The 12,524-nt window shown below is 46.7% G+C and overlaps 1 protein-coding gene across 2 annotated transcripts in view; it reads right to left on the bottom strand.

Moving 5' to 3' along the window:
- nfxl1 (nuclear transcription factor, X-box binding-like 1) overlaps positions 1 to 6,850 on the bottom strand; it is a 106,993-nt gene extending 100,143 nt beyond the window's left edge. For both annotated transcript variants that reach the window (XM_063043189.1, XM_063043191.1), the window contains exon 1: positions 6,588 to 6,850. In XM_063043189.1, coding sequence (XP_062899259.1) covers positions 6,588 to 6,786 — 199 coding nt within the window. In that variant the 5' untranslated portion in view covers positions 6,787 to 6,850. The remainder of the gene's footprint in view (positions 1 to 6,587) is intronic.
- Positions 6,851 to 12,524: the final 5,674 nt, after the last annotated feature.

Genomic DNA, 12,524 nt, shown 5'->3' with positions numbered 1-12,524 from the left:
TTACAAAATTCACATCACTCATCCGCGGTAATAAATCTGATTCTGAGTTCTACACAACCATGACTGACAAAGTGCACGTAGTAAAAAAACTTCTCCCAATACCATACTCCTCTAAAACCAAAAGGCAGTTTTATGCAAGTTTAGAGAGGATCTAAGAAAGAATTATTTCACCCAGAGTGTGCAAGAAAATGAATTTCAAGGTAGATTATGGTGATATGCACGTACTTTGATTATAATTTTACTTTGAACTTTGGTTGGAATCTGGAGCATACAACAGAAATTCTTGTGACACTGAGAACAATTTACATGAATGCCTAAAATGTTAAAGTATGGGTCAAATAGTGAAAAATAAGATTAGTGTTTCTTTTCCCAACACTTCAACAAATAGTTTCTCATCATAGATTTAAATTTATCAGTAGAAACTTAAGAAAGATGCGGAAGAAATATTTTCATTCATTAGGTGACTACAATTTCAATGACCAAGGCAATGCTAATACTGTGGCGACCCACTTTCTGGCACCCATGAACCGGCTCACAACAGCGCGCGCAGGCAGAGAGCTGGCCCCAAAAAGGGCGCCAGGCCATCTTCACCAGCAGGGGGAAAATCCCACGCACGGAAAGGGTCTGGGAATATGCATTCCCCACAGCAGTCCCGCCCCAGGGAGGGCGGAAACGGGAAGGCTTTAAAGCAGGCCGCGAAGTCTGAATAAACCTCTTTCATCACAACTCTAACTCACCGACTCCGTGTGGTTATTCTAACGCTGTGTGTAGCACACCACTACAATTGGTGACCCCGACGGCCCAAACTATATTTGGACCAGAGATGACCGACACTGCATCTGTTCACGCAGTTTCATTAAAACTGCCAAGCTTCTGGATGCTGCGACCCCAATTATGGTTCAAACAAGCAGAAGCACAATTCCACATTCGGCAGATAACCGCGGAGTCCACTTGCTACTACTACGTGCTGAGCTCTCTCGACCAGGAGACAGCTGCACAAGTTGAGGAGTTTATACAGTCGCCCCCGGAGGACGGCAAATACACAGCATTCAAAGCCCTGCTCATAAGGACTTTCGGACTCTCACGGCGCGAACGAGCACTCTGCTTAATGCACCTGGATGGTTTGGGAGAAAGGCCGCCGTCAGCATTAATGAACGAGATGCTGGCCCTGGCTGAAGGACACAAACCCTGCCTCATGTTTGAGCAGGCGTTCCTAGAGCAACTGCCCAAGGACATATGCCTGCTGCTGTCCGACGCAGATTTCCGCAACCCCCGGGAGGTGGCGGCCTGAGCAGATGTGCTGTGGAATGCCAGGAAAGAGAGAGGGGCATCCGTCGCACAGATCACCAAGCCGCGTGCCCAACGACAGACCAGACCAGGCCCGGCAGCAGAGCCTACAAAACCCACCGAAGGGAGTGAGGAGCCCAACGAACAATGGTGTTTCTACCACCAGCGGTGGGGCACAGAGGCCCGCCGCTGCAGACCACCCTGCAAATTCCCGGGAAACGCCAGGGCCAGCCGCCGCTGATGGCTACGGTGGCTGGCCATCAGGACAGCCTCCTGTACGTCTGGGACAAGCAGTCAGGACGCCACTTTTTGGTCGACACCGGAGCGGAGATCAGCATCTTACCTCCAACGAGTTATGACACCCGCAACAGAGAACCGGGACCCACCCTGAGGGCCACAAATGGCAGCACAATATGAACCTACGGCACCCGCACGGTGCGGCTACAGTTCAGCTCCAGCCGGTTCACGTGGGACTTCACACTGGCCGCCATGGCCCAACCACTCCTGGGGGCGGATTTTCTGCGAGCCCACAGCCTGCTGGTCGACCTGCAAGGGAAGCAATTAGTCCACGCCAAGACTTTTCAAACGTTCTCCCTGGGTGAAGCGCAGTTGCCAGCCCCACACCTGGACTCCATCACGCTGTCCGACGACGAATTCACCAGGGTCCTGGCAGATTTCCCATCAGTACTGATACCGCAGTTCACGGCAGCCATGCTCAGACACGGAGTACAGCACCACATCCCGACTCAGGGACAACCCCTCCACGCTCGTGCTCGAAGGCTTCCCCCGACAAGCTCCGACTGGCGAAGGAGGAGTTCAAGAAGATGGAGGAATTGGGGATCATACGACGGTCCGACAGCCCATGGGCCTCCCCACTTCACATGGTGCCCAAGGCAATGGGGGGCTGGAGACCATGCGGTGACTACCGCAGACTGAACGAGGCTACAACGCCAGACCGCTACCCTGTGCCGCACATTCAAGACTTCGCAGCAAACCTACACGGCACAAGGATCTTTTCCAAGGTAGACCTCGTCCAGGGATACCATCAAATCCCTGTACATCCGGACGACATCCCCAAAACAGCACTTATCACCCCGTTCGGACTTTTCGAATTCCTCCAAATGCCGTTTGGTCTAAAGAATGCCGCACAGACTTTCCAGCAGCTAATGGACGCGGTGGGACGCGACCTGGACTTTGCATTCATCTATTTGGACGACATCCTCATAGCCAGCAGTAGTCGGCAGGAGCATCTGTCCCACCTCTGCCAGCTCTACTCCCGCCTGAGCGAATTCGGCCTTACAATCAACCCAGCCAAATGCCAGTTCGGACTCGACACCATCGACTTCCTGGGCCACAGGATTACTAAAGACGGGGCAACCCCGCTGCCCGCCAAGGTAGACGCGGTCCACAACTTCCCCCGACCCAACACAATCAAAGGCCTGCAGGAATTCGTGGGTATGGTGAATTTCTACCACCGTTTCCTCCCCTCAGCAGCCTGAACCATGCGACCCCTGTTCACTCTAATGTCGGGTAAGGGCAAGGACATCACCTGGGACGAAGAGGCCGCAACCGCTTTCGTTAAAACCAAAGAAGCCTTGGCAAACGCCGCGATGCTAGTGCACCCCAGAACGGACGTTCCTACTGCCCTCACGGTGGACGCATCCAACACAGCGGTCGGTAGAGTGCTGGAACAACTCATCGAGGGCCGCTGGCAACCCCTGGCGTTCTTCAGCAAACACCTACGACCACCTGAACTCAAATACAGTGCTTTCGACTGGGAGCTACTGGCATTATACCTGGCAATCCGGCATTTCAGGTACTTCTTAGAAGGTAGGCCCTTCACCGCGTTCACAGACCACAAACCGCTTACCTTTGCGTTCATGAAGGTGTCCGACCCCTGATCGTCCCGCCAGCAGCGACATCTGTCCTACATCTCCGAGTACACGACGGACATCCGGCATGTCTCGGGAAAGGACAACGTCGTGGCGGACGCACTTTCCAGACCGACCATACAGGCCCTGTCCCAGGGGGTGGACTATGCAGCACTGGCAGAGGCACAGCAGGCAGATGCTGAGATCCCCAGTTACAGGACTGCAGTCTCTGGTTTGCAGCTCCAAGACCTCCCCGTAGGCCCAGGTGAGAGGACCCTACTATGTGACGTAGCTACCGGCCAACCCCGCCCCGTCGTCCCAGCAGCCTGGCGCCGGCGGGTTTTCAAGTCCATTCACAACTTAGCGCACCCCTCCATCAGGACAACTGTCCGGCTGGTCTCCAACAGGTTCGTGTGGCATGGACTTCGTAAACAGGTCAGTGAATGGGCCAAAACGTGCATGCAGTGCCAAACGGCCAAGGTGCAGCGGCATACCAAGGCTCCGCCGCAGCAGTTCGAACCCACCCGCCGGAGGTTCGACCACATCCATGTGGATATCGTGGGGCCCCTGCCAGTGTCACGAGGAGCGCGGTACCTCCTAACTATGATAGACCGGTTCACCAGATGGCCAGAGGCAGTCCCGCTCACCGACACCACCTCCGAATCCTGCGCCCGAGCACTGATCACAACCTGGGTAGCCCGCTTCGGGGTACCGGCCCACATAACCTCCGACAGGGGCGCCCAGTTCACCTCCAGTCTGTGGTCAGGTATGGCCAACCTTTTAGGATCGCAGCTACACCACACAACTGCCTACCACCCACAGTCGAACGGACCAGTGGAGAGCTTCCACGGTCACCTGAAATCAGCTCTCATGGCCCGCCTGGAGGGGCCTAACTAGGTGGACGAGCTTCCCTGGATCCTGCTCGGAATCCGCACGGCGCCCAAAGAGGATCTGCACACCTCGTCGGCCGAGTTGGTGTAGGGCGCACCCCTGGTAGCCCCAGGAGAGTTCATACCAGCCCCAAGGGGGCAAGAGGAAGAACCCGCAGCAGTCCTGGACAGACTACGGGAGAGGCTCGGTAACCTGGCCCCCATCCCCACTTCACAGCACGGACAGAGCCCGACCTGCGTACCCAAAGACCTGCAGAACTGTAAGTTTCTTTTTGTACGACGGGGCGGACACCGGGCATCGCTACAGCGGCCCTACGAGGGGCCATTTAAGGTGATCAGGAACAACGGGTCCATGTTCGTGCTGGACACTGGGTGGAGAGAGGAGGTTTTCACGGTGGACCGACTCAAACCGGCCCATGTGGACTTGGCGCAGCCGGTCCAGGCTCAGGCACCGCGGCGCAGGGGCAGACCTCCCAAACAGAGGCCGATCCAGACTGTGGACATTAGGGGAGGTATCGCCGGTTCTGGGGGCCGGGGGGGGGGTTATGTGGCAACCCACTTTCTGGCACCCATGAACCGGCTCACAACAGCGCACGCAGGCAGAGGGCCGGCCCCAAAAAGGGCGCCAGGCCATCTTCACCAGCAGGGGGAAAATCCCGCGTGCAGAAAGGGTCTGGGAATATGCATTCCCCACAGCAGTTCCGCCCAGGGAAGGCGGGAACGGGAAGGCTTTAAAGCAGGCCGCGAAGTCTGAATAAACCTCTTTCATCGCAACTCTAACTCACTGACTCCATGTGGTTATTCCAGCGCTGTGTGTAGCACACCGCTACAATACATTCATTATATTCAAATAGTGCTTGAATATGTACCTCAAAAACTGAGACATGCAGTTATAGGCCTCATACTAGAAGAGGAGAATAGATTGGGTAACTGGCATAGACTCAATACATGGGTAAAATTTTCTATCTCAACTACTCATTATATATTTTTCTTCAGATAACCTTTTACTGATCATACTTACATATGACTTCAAATTATCCTTCGTTAGAATACTGGTAACAATTTATATTTATTTTATCAATCCAACCTCCCTGTTCCAAGTACAACACCCCCAGCTTCTCTGGTTTATCCACATTATGCAATCCTTCACTCCAAAATCACTTGGTAGAGAGAATTGGAATCAGCATCAAGGTAGGTTTAGATGGAGGTTCAATCTAATTTAGACGGTGGCTACAATGGGAAAATTAGTTAACAACATTTTGTATTCCAACTATTTCAATGACATTAGTCTTTGTAAAACAGAGAAAAAAAGCAGCAAATAAACAAGCCAGCCAGGCTCTCATGTTTGCATCAACCATAATGCTAATCTGAACCAATCCCACCTGCTTCTACATGGTCCATATATCTCGATGCCTTGCCTGTTCAAGTGCCTGTCTAAATGCCTCTTAAATGAACAGTCATATTTCGGCCAAAAATGTCAACCGTTTTGTTCTTTCCAATGGATGCTGCCTGAGTTCCTCCAGCATTTTGTGAGTGTTGCTTTGGATTTCTAGCACCTGCAGTATTTCTCAATATTAAAATTCTATATGCTTCCATCATCTACCCCAGCAACATATTCCAGGCATCTACCACTCTCCATGTAAAAATAAAACTTGGGTCACAAATCTATTGTAAAATTTCTCCTCTCAGTTTAACACTAATCAATATTTGACATTTCCTCTCCTGGGAGAAAGGCACTATCTATCTACACCTCTCAGTTTTATATTACCGCTCAGCTTCTGCCACTCAAAAAGCTATCCAAATTTGTCCAATGCCTCTTTATAGCTAATACTCTCCAATCCAGGCAACATCCTGGTGAACAACACATATCAAAGTTGCTGGTGAACGCAGCTGACCAGGCAGCATCTCTAGGAAGAGGTACAGTCGACGTTTCAGGCCGAGACTCTTCGTGACAAAGGGTCTCGGCCTGAAACGTCAACTGTACCTCTTCCTAGAGATGGTGCCTGGCCTGCTGCGTTCACCAGCAACTTCGATGGGTGTTGCTTTAATTTCCAGCATCAGCAAAATTCCTGTTGTTAACATCCTGGTGAAACTCTTCTACACTTTCTCAAAAGTCTTCACAACTTTTCTAAAATGTGTAAACCAAAACTGCTTGATAGCATAAACGTACATTAACCAAAGTTTTAGACAGCTGCAAAATAGACTTACCAACTTCAAAACCAATGCTACAACAGATAAAGGCAGACATGCCTATCTTCTTTACAATCCTTTCCACTTGTGTTGCCACTTACAGGGAGCACTGGACTTGCACCCCAAGATCCCTCTAAATAATCAACGCTCTTAAGAGTGCTGTTATTTACTATATGCTTTCGTGTAACATTTAACCTCTCTAAGTGTAACACCTCACATTTATCCAGATTGAACTCCGCCTGCCATTTCTCCAAACGTATCTGCAACTGATCTATATACTGCTGTATCATTTCATATTCTCCACTCCATCAATTTCCGTGTCAGTTTTACATTTCACGAGATTCTTTACCATTATTTTCATCAGACTGACTCCTTAACCGGGTGATGGCGGCTGAGCTGAGACCGGAGCCCCTTCCATTAGCGGGCCTGGCATCTCCTCTACCGGCCTGGGCTTGTCCTTCGGACCCAGGTACCTGAGTTACGCTTGTTTTACCTCTGCCACGTCCTCGCCCCCGGCCACGACCAGCTTGCCGCCAAGCTGGCTCCATGCCCTCCCTCCGCACCCCTACAACCGAAACGTCCCCAAACCGACCACCTGCCACTCCATCCAGTTCTATTTCCAACTCGACAAATCATTGCGCATGCTCGCCGGCCACGCGGCACCGATATTCTACGCGAATGAAATGTTGCATAGTGGGAATTGTAGTTTCGTTCTTTGTTGACGTACTGTGGTGACGTTGCCCCATTCCAAATGCTGCCTGTATACTTGTAAAGGTGAGGAGAAGGAGAAAGAAAATTGATTGTCGTATTACTCGAGGGGTTTTGAAGTTTATCAGAGACTTGAAAGTGAAAGCAAAAGCCACTTTGCAATGTACGGTCATTGACCTAAAACGCTAAATCTGTACTGTATTTAATATGTCAGTAATATTTGAGTTATATTGTTTGATGAAGTATTCTTTGTTTCGTTTTAGTCCTGGGTATGACTCTAAACTGCAACCGGTGATGAGGCTCTGATTGGGGACTTTCAGAGCTTTGGGGAAAGTAGAGTTACCCCTCAGTCATTCATTGATCCCAGGGCCGCTCTGACCCGGAACGGTAGCACCTGCAAGGGTTCCTGCTCAGGATACGAGCAAAGGCCAACGGCAGATCCAGCAGGTTCAGTAACTGAACTTATGATGGAGAAGGCAGATGAGCTAGGACCTCAAATGTCAACGGCTATAGTACAGGTGGATGAACATTTGCGAAGAGAAATGGCGATTTCTTTAGTTCGCCCAATGGTAGGCAATAGCAAACCACCATTGCTAGATACTAGGTTTCCTAGAATCTATTTGCTAAGAAAATCATGGTCAAACTCACAAAATGTATCACACAACAACAGCGTCAAGAGGATCTTCAAGACAATTCTGAAGATGCTTCGCTCAGTGGGGTTGATTCTGGGCAGCAGGAGATCCCCGACTATCATCAAGCTACTGCTCATAAAATTCAAGTAACACAAAAGAAAATTGTTGCCACTTGGAATGTTAAGAACCCTATGTCAAGCAGGAAGATTGGACAATGTGATAAATAAAATGGAAAGACTAAAGATTAGCATCATGGGAATTGGTGAAGTTCTTTGGATAGGTGCTGGAACATGTCAGAATAGAAATAAAACACTAACTTATTCTTGTGGAACATCCTATACTAATGGAGCAGGAATTCTTATGGATGAAAACATGGCAAAAAGTGTTTTAGGACATTGGGCAATATCAGAAAGAGTGCTCTTTGTTAGATTTAGAGGACACCCATTTGATTTAGCAATTTTACAGGTATATGCACCAACAACAGATGGAACAAATGAGGATATAGATAAATTCTATGAAGAACTTGAACAAGCAAAGAATGGATGCAAATCTCAAGATATTGTTATTGTCATGGGAGATCTAAATGCTAAAGTAGGACAAGGTGCTGATGGAAATACTATCGGAAAATTTGGACTGGGGAAAAAATGAAAGAGGTGAAAAATGGGTAGAATGGTGCAAGATGAATAATCAAGTCATTATGAATACCTACTTTAAAAACCGTCCAAGACGCTTGTGGACCTGGAAAAGTCCAGGTGATAACACTAGAAATCAAATTGACTTTATTACTATAAACCAAAGATTTAGAAACTCAGTGACTCAATGCAAAACATATCCAGGTGTAGACTGTAATACTGACCATAACCCAGTAGTATGGCATGTAAAGGTAAAACTTAAAAAACTAAAGAAGAAAAAACCTAAACAATCCCTTGACTATTTGCAATTAACTAAAGAAGAAAACTTAAGACAAAAATTTACAATTGAAGTAAGGAATAGATCTCAAAGTCTAGAAATAGAATCTGTTGAAGATGATAGCTATCATGTAGAAATGAAATTTAACTCTCCAAAGGATGCCTTGGTGGAATCAGCAAAGTCAGTGATCCCTAAAAAAGAAAAAAAAGCACAAAGAATAAATGCTTGACAGATGAAATCAAGGATCTAATGGAAGGAAGGAGATGGAAGAAAGCAAATCCTATAGAATATAAGTCCTTAGATAAAAAAGTTAAAAGCTTATGTCAAAAAGCCAAAGAAGAATGGTTAAACCAGGAATCTGAGCAAATAGAAAGAATCCCTATTACTGACCCGAAAAGAAGAAAGCAAGAGGAAGGCAAGGACAAACGATGATGGAGACAGCAGCCAGAGAACTGGAAATGAATACCAATGAATTGATCCACTTGACCCGAAACAGGAGTGTGTGGGCCATGGCAGTCAAAGCTCAAACTGGGCACAGCAGCTGATGATAATGATGATGATGTTTTGTTTACATAATTCATTATGTAGGAAATACATGAATGACATACATCATTGTGCCACATTGTATATGAGATCTCATTAAAGAAAAAAATGAAGTAGGCAATTTTCCCAGGCTCCCGTGTTTTTCAGTTAGTTTCTGGACTTACAAAACATAACAGTGGCAATGCAGAAATTTTAAAACAAACCCAAGATGACTACCTAAATAAATAACAGCACAGGCTGGCTGAATCAGAAAAACAGATGTGCTTAGTTTAACTGCTCCAATCAAACCAGCTGAAATGAGCTCTGCTGATATAATGAACATAATGCAGGACATTTAGAACTGAAACCATTGTTGATTGCAGAACAATTTAAGTTTCATAAGCGGAATCAAAAGGAAGGGCAGTCCATTTCATTGTATGTGGCTGAATTGTTAAAAAATATATGAGCATTGTCTGTTCGGTGATGAGCTTAATAACCTACTGAGAGATCATTTAGTTTGTTGTATATTACAAGAAAGCATACAAAAATGGCTACTAACTGAAACACAACTCACATTTAACAGAGCAGTTGAAATTGTTGTATCAATGGAAACAGCAGCTAGAGATGCAATTGAGTTGGAGTCAGGAATGAAAGTGAATGTGAACAAAATTGCAATGTCGCAACAGAAACCCGCTTGCCCAAACAAATTGTGTTACTGTTTGTGGCAGGGGCTCCTGTACACCAGTCCAATGCAGGTTTAAAGTTGAAACTTGCAACAAAGTAGGACATATATAAAGAGCATGTTAGGCAGAGAAAAAAAATGGACAGCACAGTGAACAGAAAAAGATAAAAAGTCAAGTTGTAGTTTCAAAAAGAGCAGAAATTGGCATGGATTATGAAAAATCTGATAATAATGAGAGTGGTACAGGACTGGGTTGACTTGAGATTTATGAAGTGAAAACTAACAAGAGACAAGCTTTCACCAGAAGTGAACAGCAAATTAACTAAAATGGAATTGGACAGTGCTTGGCTGTTTAAGTCATTCCACAAAATTAGGATGAATGGCATTCCAAAGATACTGAACTGAAGTCTGCAGGTGTCCAACAAAGAGATTGGAGATAACTCCTGCAGGAATGACATTTGTAACAGCGAAATAAAACAACCAACAAGCCATATTGAGTTTGTATGTGGTAAAAATAGGAAGGCCAGCATCGTGGGGCCATGATTGGCTGAGACAACTACAACTTGATTGGAGATTCAACCACAATTTGCATGTCACATACCCTGTGATAGAGTCAACTGAAAGTGAATTAAGAAAAGGCTATGATGCCATAGCAGTGTTCAAAGATGGTATTGGAAAACTCAAATATATAGAAACAAAGAAAATCTACAGCACAATACAGGCCCTTCGGCCTGCAAAGTTGTGCCGAACATGTCCTTCCCTTAGAACTACTTAGGCTTACCCATAGCCCTCTCTTTTTCTAATTTTTCTATTTTTCATGGGTGAAATTCTGTTAAATGAAAATGTCACACTCAAGTTTTACAAATCCTATCCAGTTCCTTATACCACCATGATAAAGTGAACAGTGAGCTAGGCAGCTTGGAGGCTGAAGGAATTCTTTCCAAGGGTGTCTGGATCACATGGGCAATGCCAGTGGTCCCAATAGCCAAGAAAATGGGTCTGTCAGGATCAGTGGTAATTTTAAGGTCATAGAAACATAGAAAACCTCCAGCATAATACAGGCCAATACAGGCTCTTTGGCCCACAAAGTTGGGCTGAACATGTCCCTACCCTAGAAATTACTAGGCTTACCTATAGCCCTCTATTTTTCTAAGCTCCATGTACCTATCCAAAAGTCTCTTAAAAGACCCTATCGTATCCACCTCCACCACCGTTCCTTATACCACCGTTGCCAGCAGCCCATTCCACGGACTCACTCCCTGAGTAAAAAACTTACCCCTGACATCTCCTCTGTACTTACTCCCCAGCACCTTAAACCTGTGTCCTCTTGTGGCAACCATTTCAGCCCTGGGAAAAAGCCTCTGACTATCCACACGATCAATGCCTCTCATCATTTTATACACCTCTATCAAGTCACCTCTCATCCTCCATCGCTCCAAGGAGAAAAGGCCGAGTTCACTCAACCTATTCTCATAAGGCATGCTCCCCAATCCAGGCAACATCCTTGTAAATCTCCTCTGCATCCTTTCTATGGCTTCCACATCCTTCCTATAGTGAGGCGAACAGAAATAAGCACAGTACTCCAAGTGAGATCTGACCAGGGTCCTATATAGCTGCAACATTACCTCTCAGCTCTTAAATTCAATTCCACAATTTATGAAGGCCAATACACCGTACACCTTCTTAACCACAGAGTCAACCTGCGCAGCAGCTTTGAACATACTATGGACTCGGACCCCAAGATCCCTCTGATCCTCCACACTGCCAAGAGTCTTACTATTAATACTATATTCTGCCATTATATTTGACCTACCAAAATGAACCACTTCACACTTATCTGTGTTGAACACCATCTGCCACTTCTCAGCCCAGTTTTGCATTCTATCAATGTCCCGCTGTAACCTCTGACAGCCCTCCATACTATCCACAACACCTCCAACCTTTGTGTCATCAACAAACTTACTAACCCATCCCTCCACTTCCTCATCCAGGTCATTTATAAAAATCACGAAGAGTAAGGGTCCAAGAGCAGATCCCTGAGGCACTCCACTGGTCACCGACCTCCATGCAGAACATGACCTGTCTACAACCACTCTTTACCTTCTGTGGGCAAGCCAATTCTGGATCCACAAAGCAATGTCCCCTTGGATCCCATGCCTCCTTACTTTCTCAATAAGCCTTGCATGGGGTACCTTATCAAATGCCTTGCTGAAATCCATATACACTACATCTACTGCTCTTCCTTCATCAATGTGTTTAGTCACATCCTCAAAAAATTCAGGCTCGTAAGGAACGACCTGCCCTTGACAAAGCCATGCTGACTGTTCCTAATCATATTATACCTCTCGAAATGTTCATAAATCCTGCCTCTCAGGATCTTCTCCATCAACTTACTAACCACTGAGGTAAGACTCACTGGTCTATAATTTCCTGGGCTATTGCTACTCCCTTTTTTGAACAGGGGAACAACATCTGCAACCCTCCAGTCCTCTGGAACCTCTCCCGTCCCCATTGATGATGCAAAGATCATCGCCAGAGGCTCAGCAATCTCCTCCCTCGCCTCCCAGAGTAGCCTGGGGTACATCTCATCCGGTCCTGGTGACATACCCAATTTGATGCTTTCCAAAAGCTCCAGCACATCCTCTTTCTTAATATCTACATGCTTAAGCTTTTCAGTCTGCTGCAAGTCATCACTACAATCACCAAGATCCTTTTCCATAGTGAATACTGAAGTAAAGTATTCATTAAGTACCTCTGCTATTTCCTTCGGTTCCATACATACTTTTCCACTGCCACACTTGATATGTCCTATTCTTTCACATCTTATCCTCTT

This window comes from Mobula hypostoma, chromosome 3, assembly GCF_963921235.1.
Source record: "Mobula hypostoma chromosome 3, sMobHyp1.1, whole genome shotgun sequence".
Classification (NCBI taxonomy): domain Eukaryota; kingdom Metazoa; phylum Chordata; class Chondrichthyes; order Myliobatiformes; family Myliobatidae; genus Mobula; species Mobula hypostoma.
This window is presented reverse-complemented; position numbering and strand designations above follow the sequence as displayed.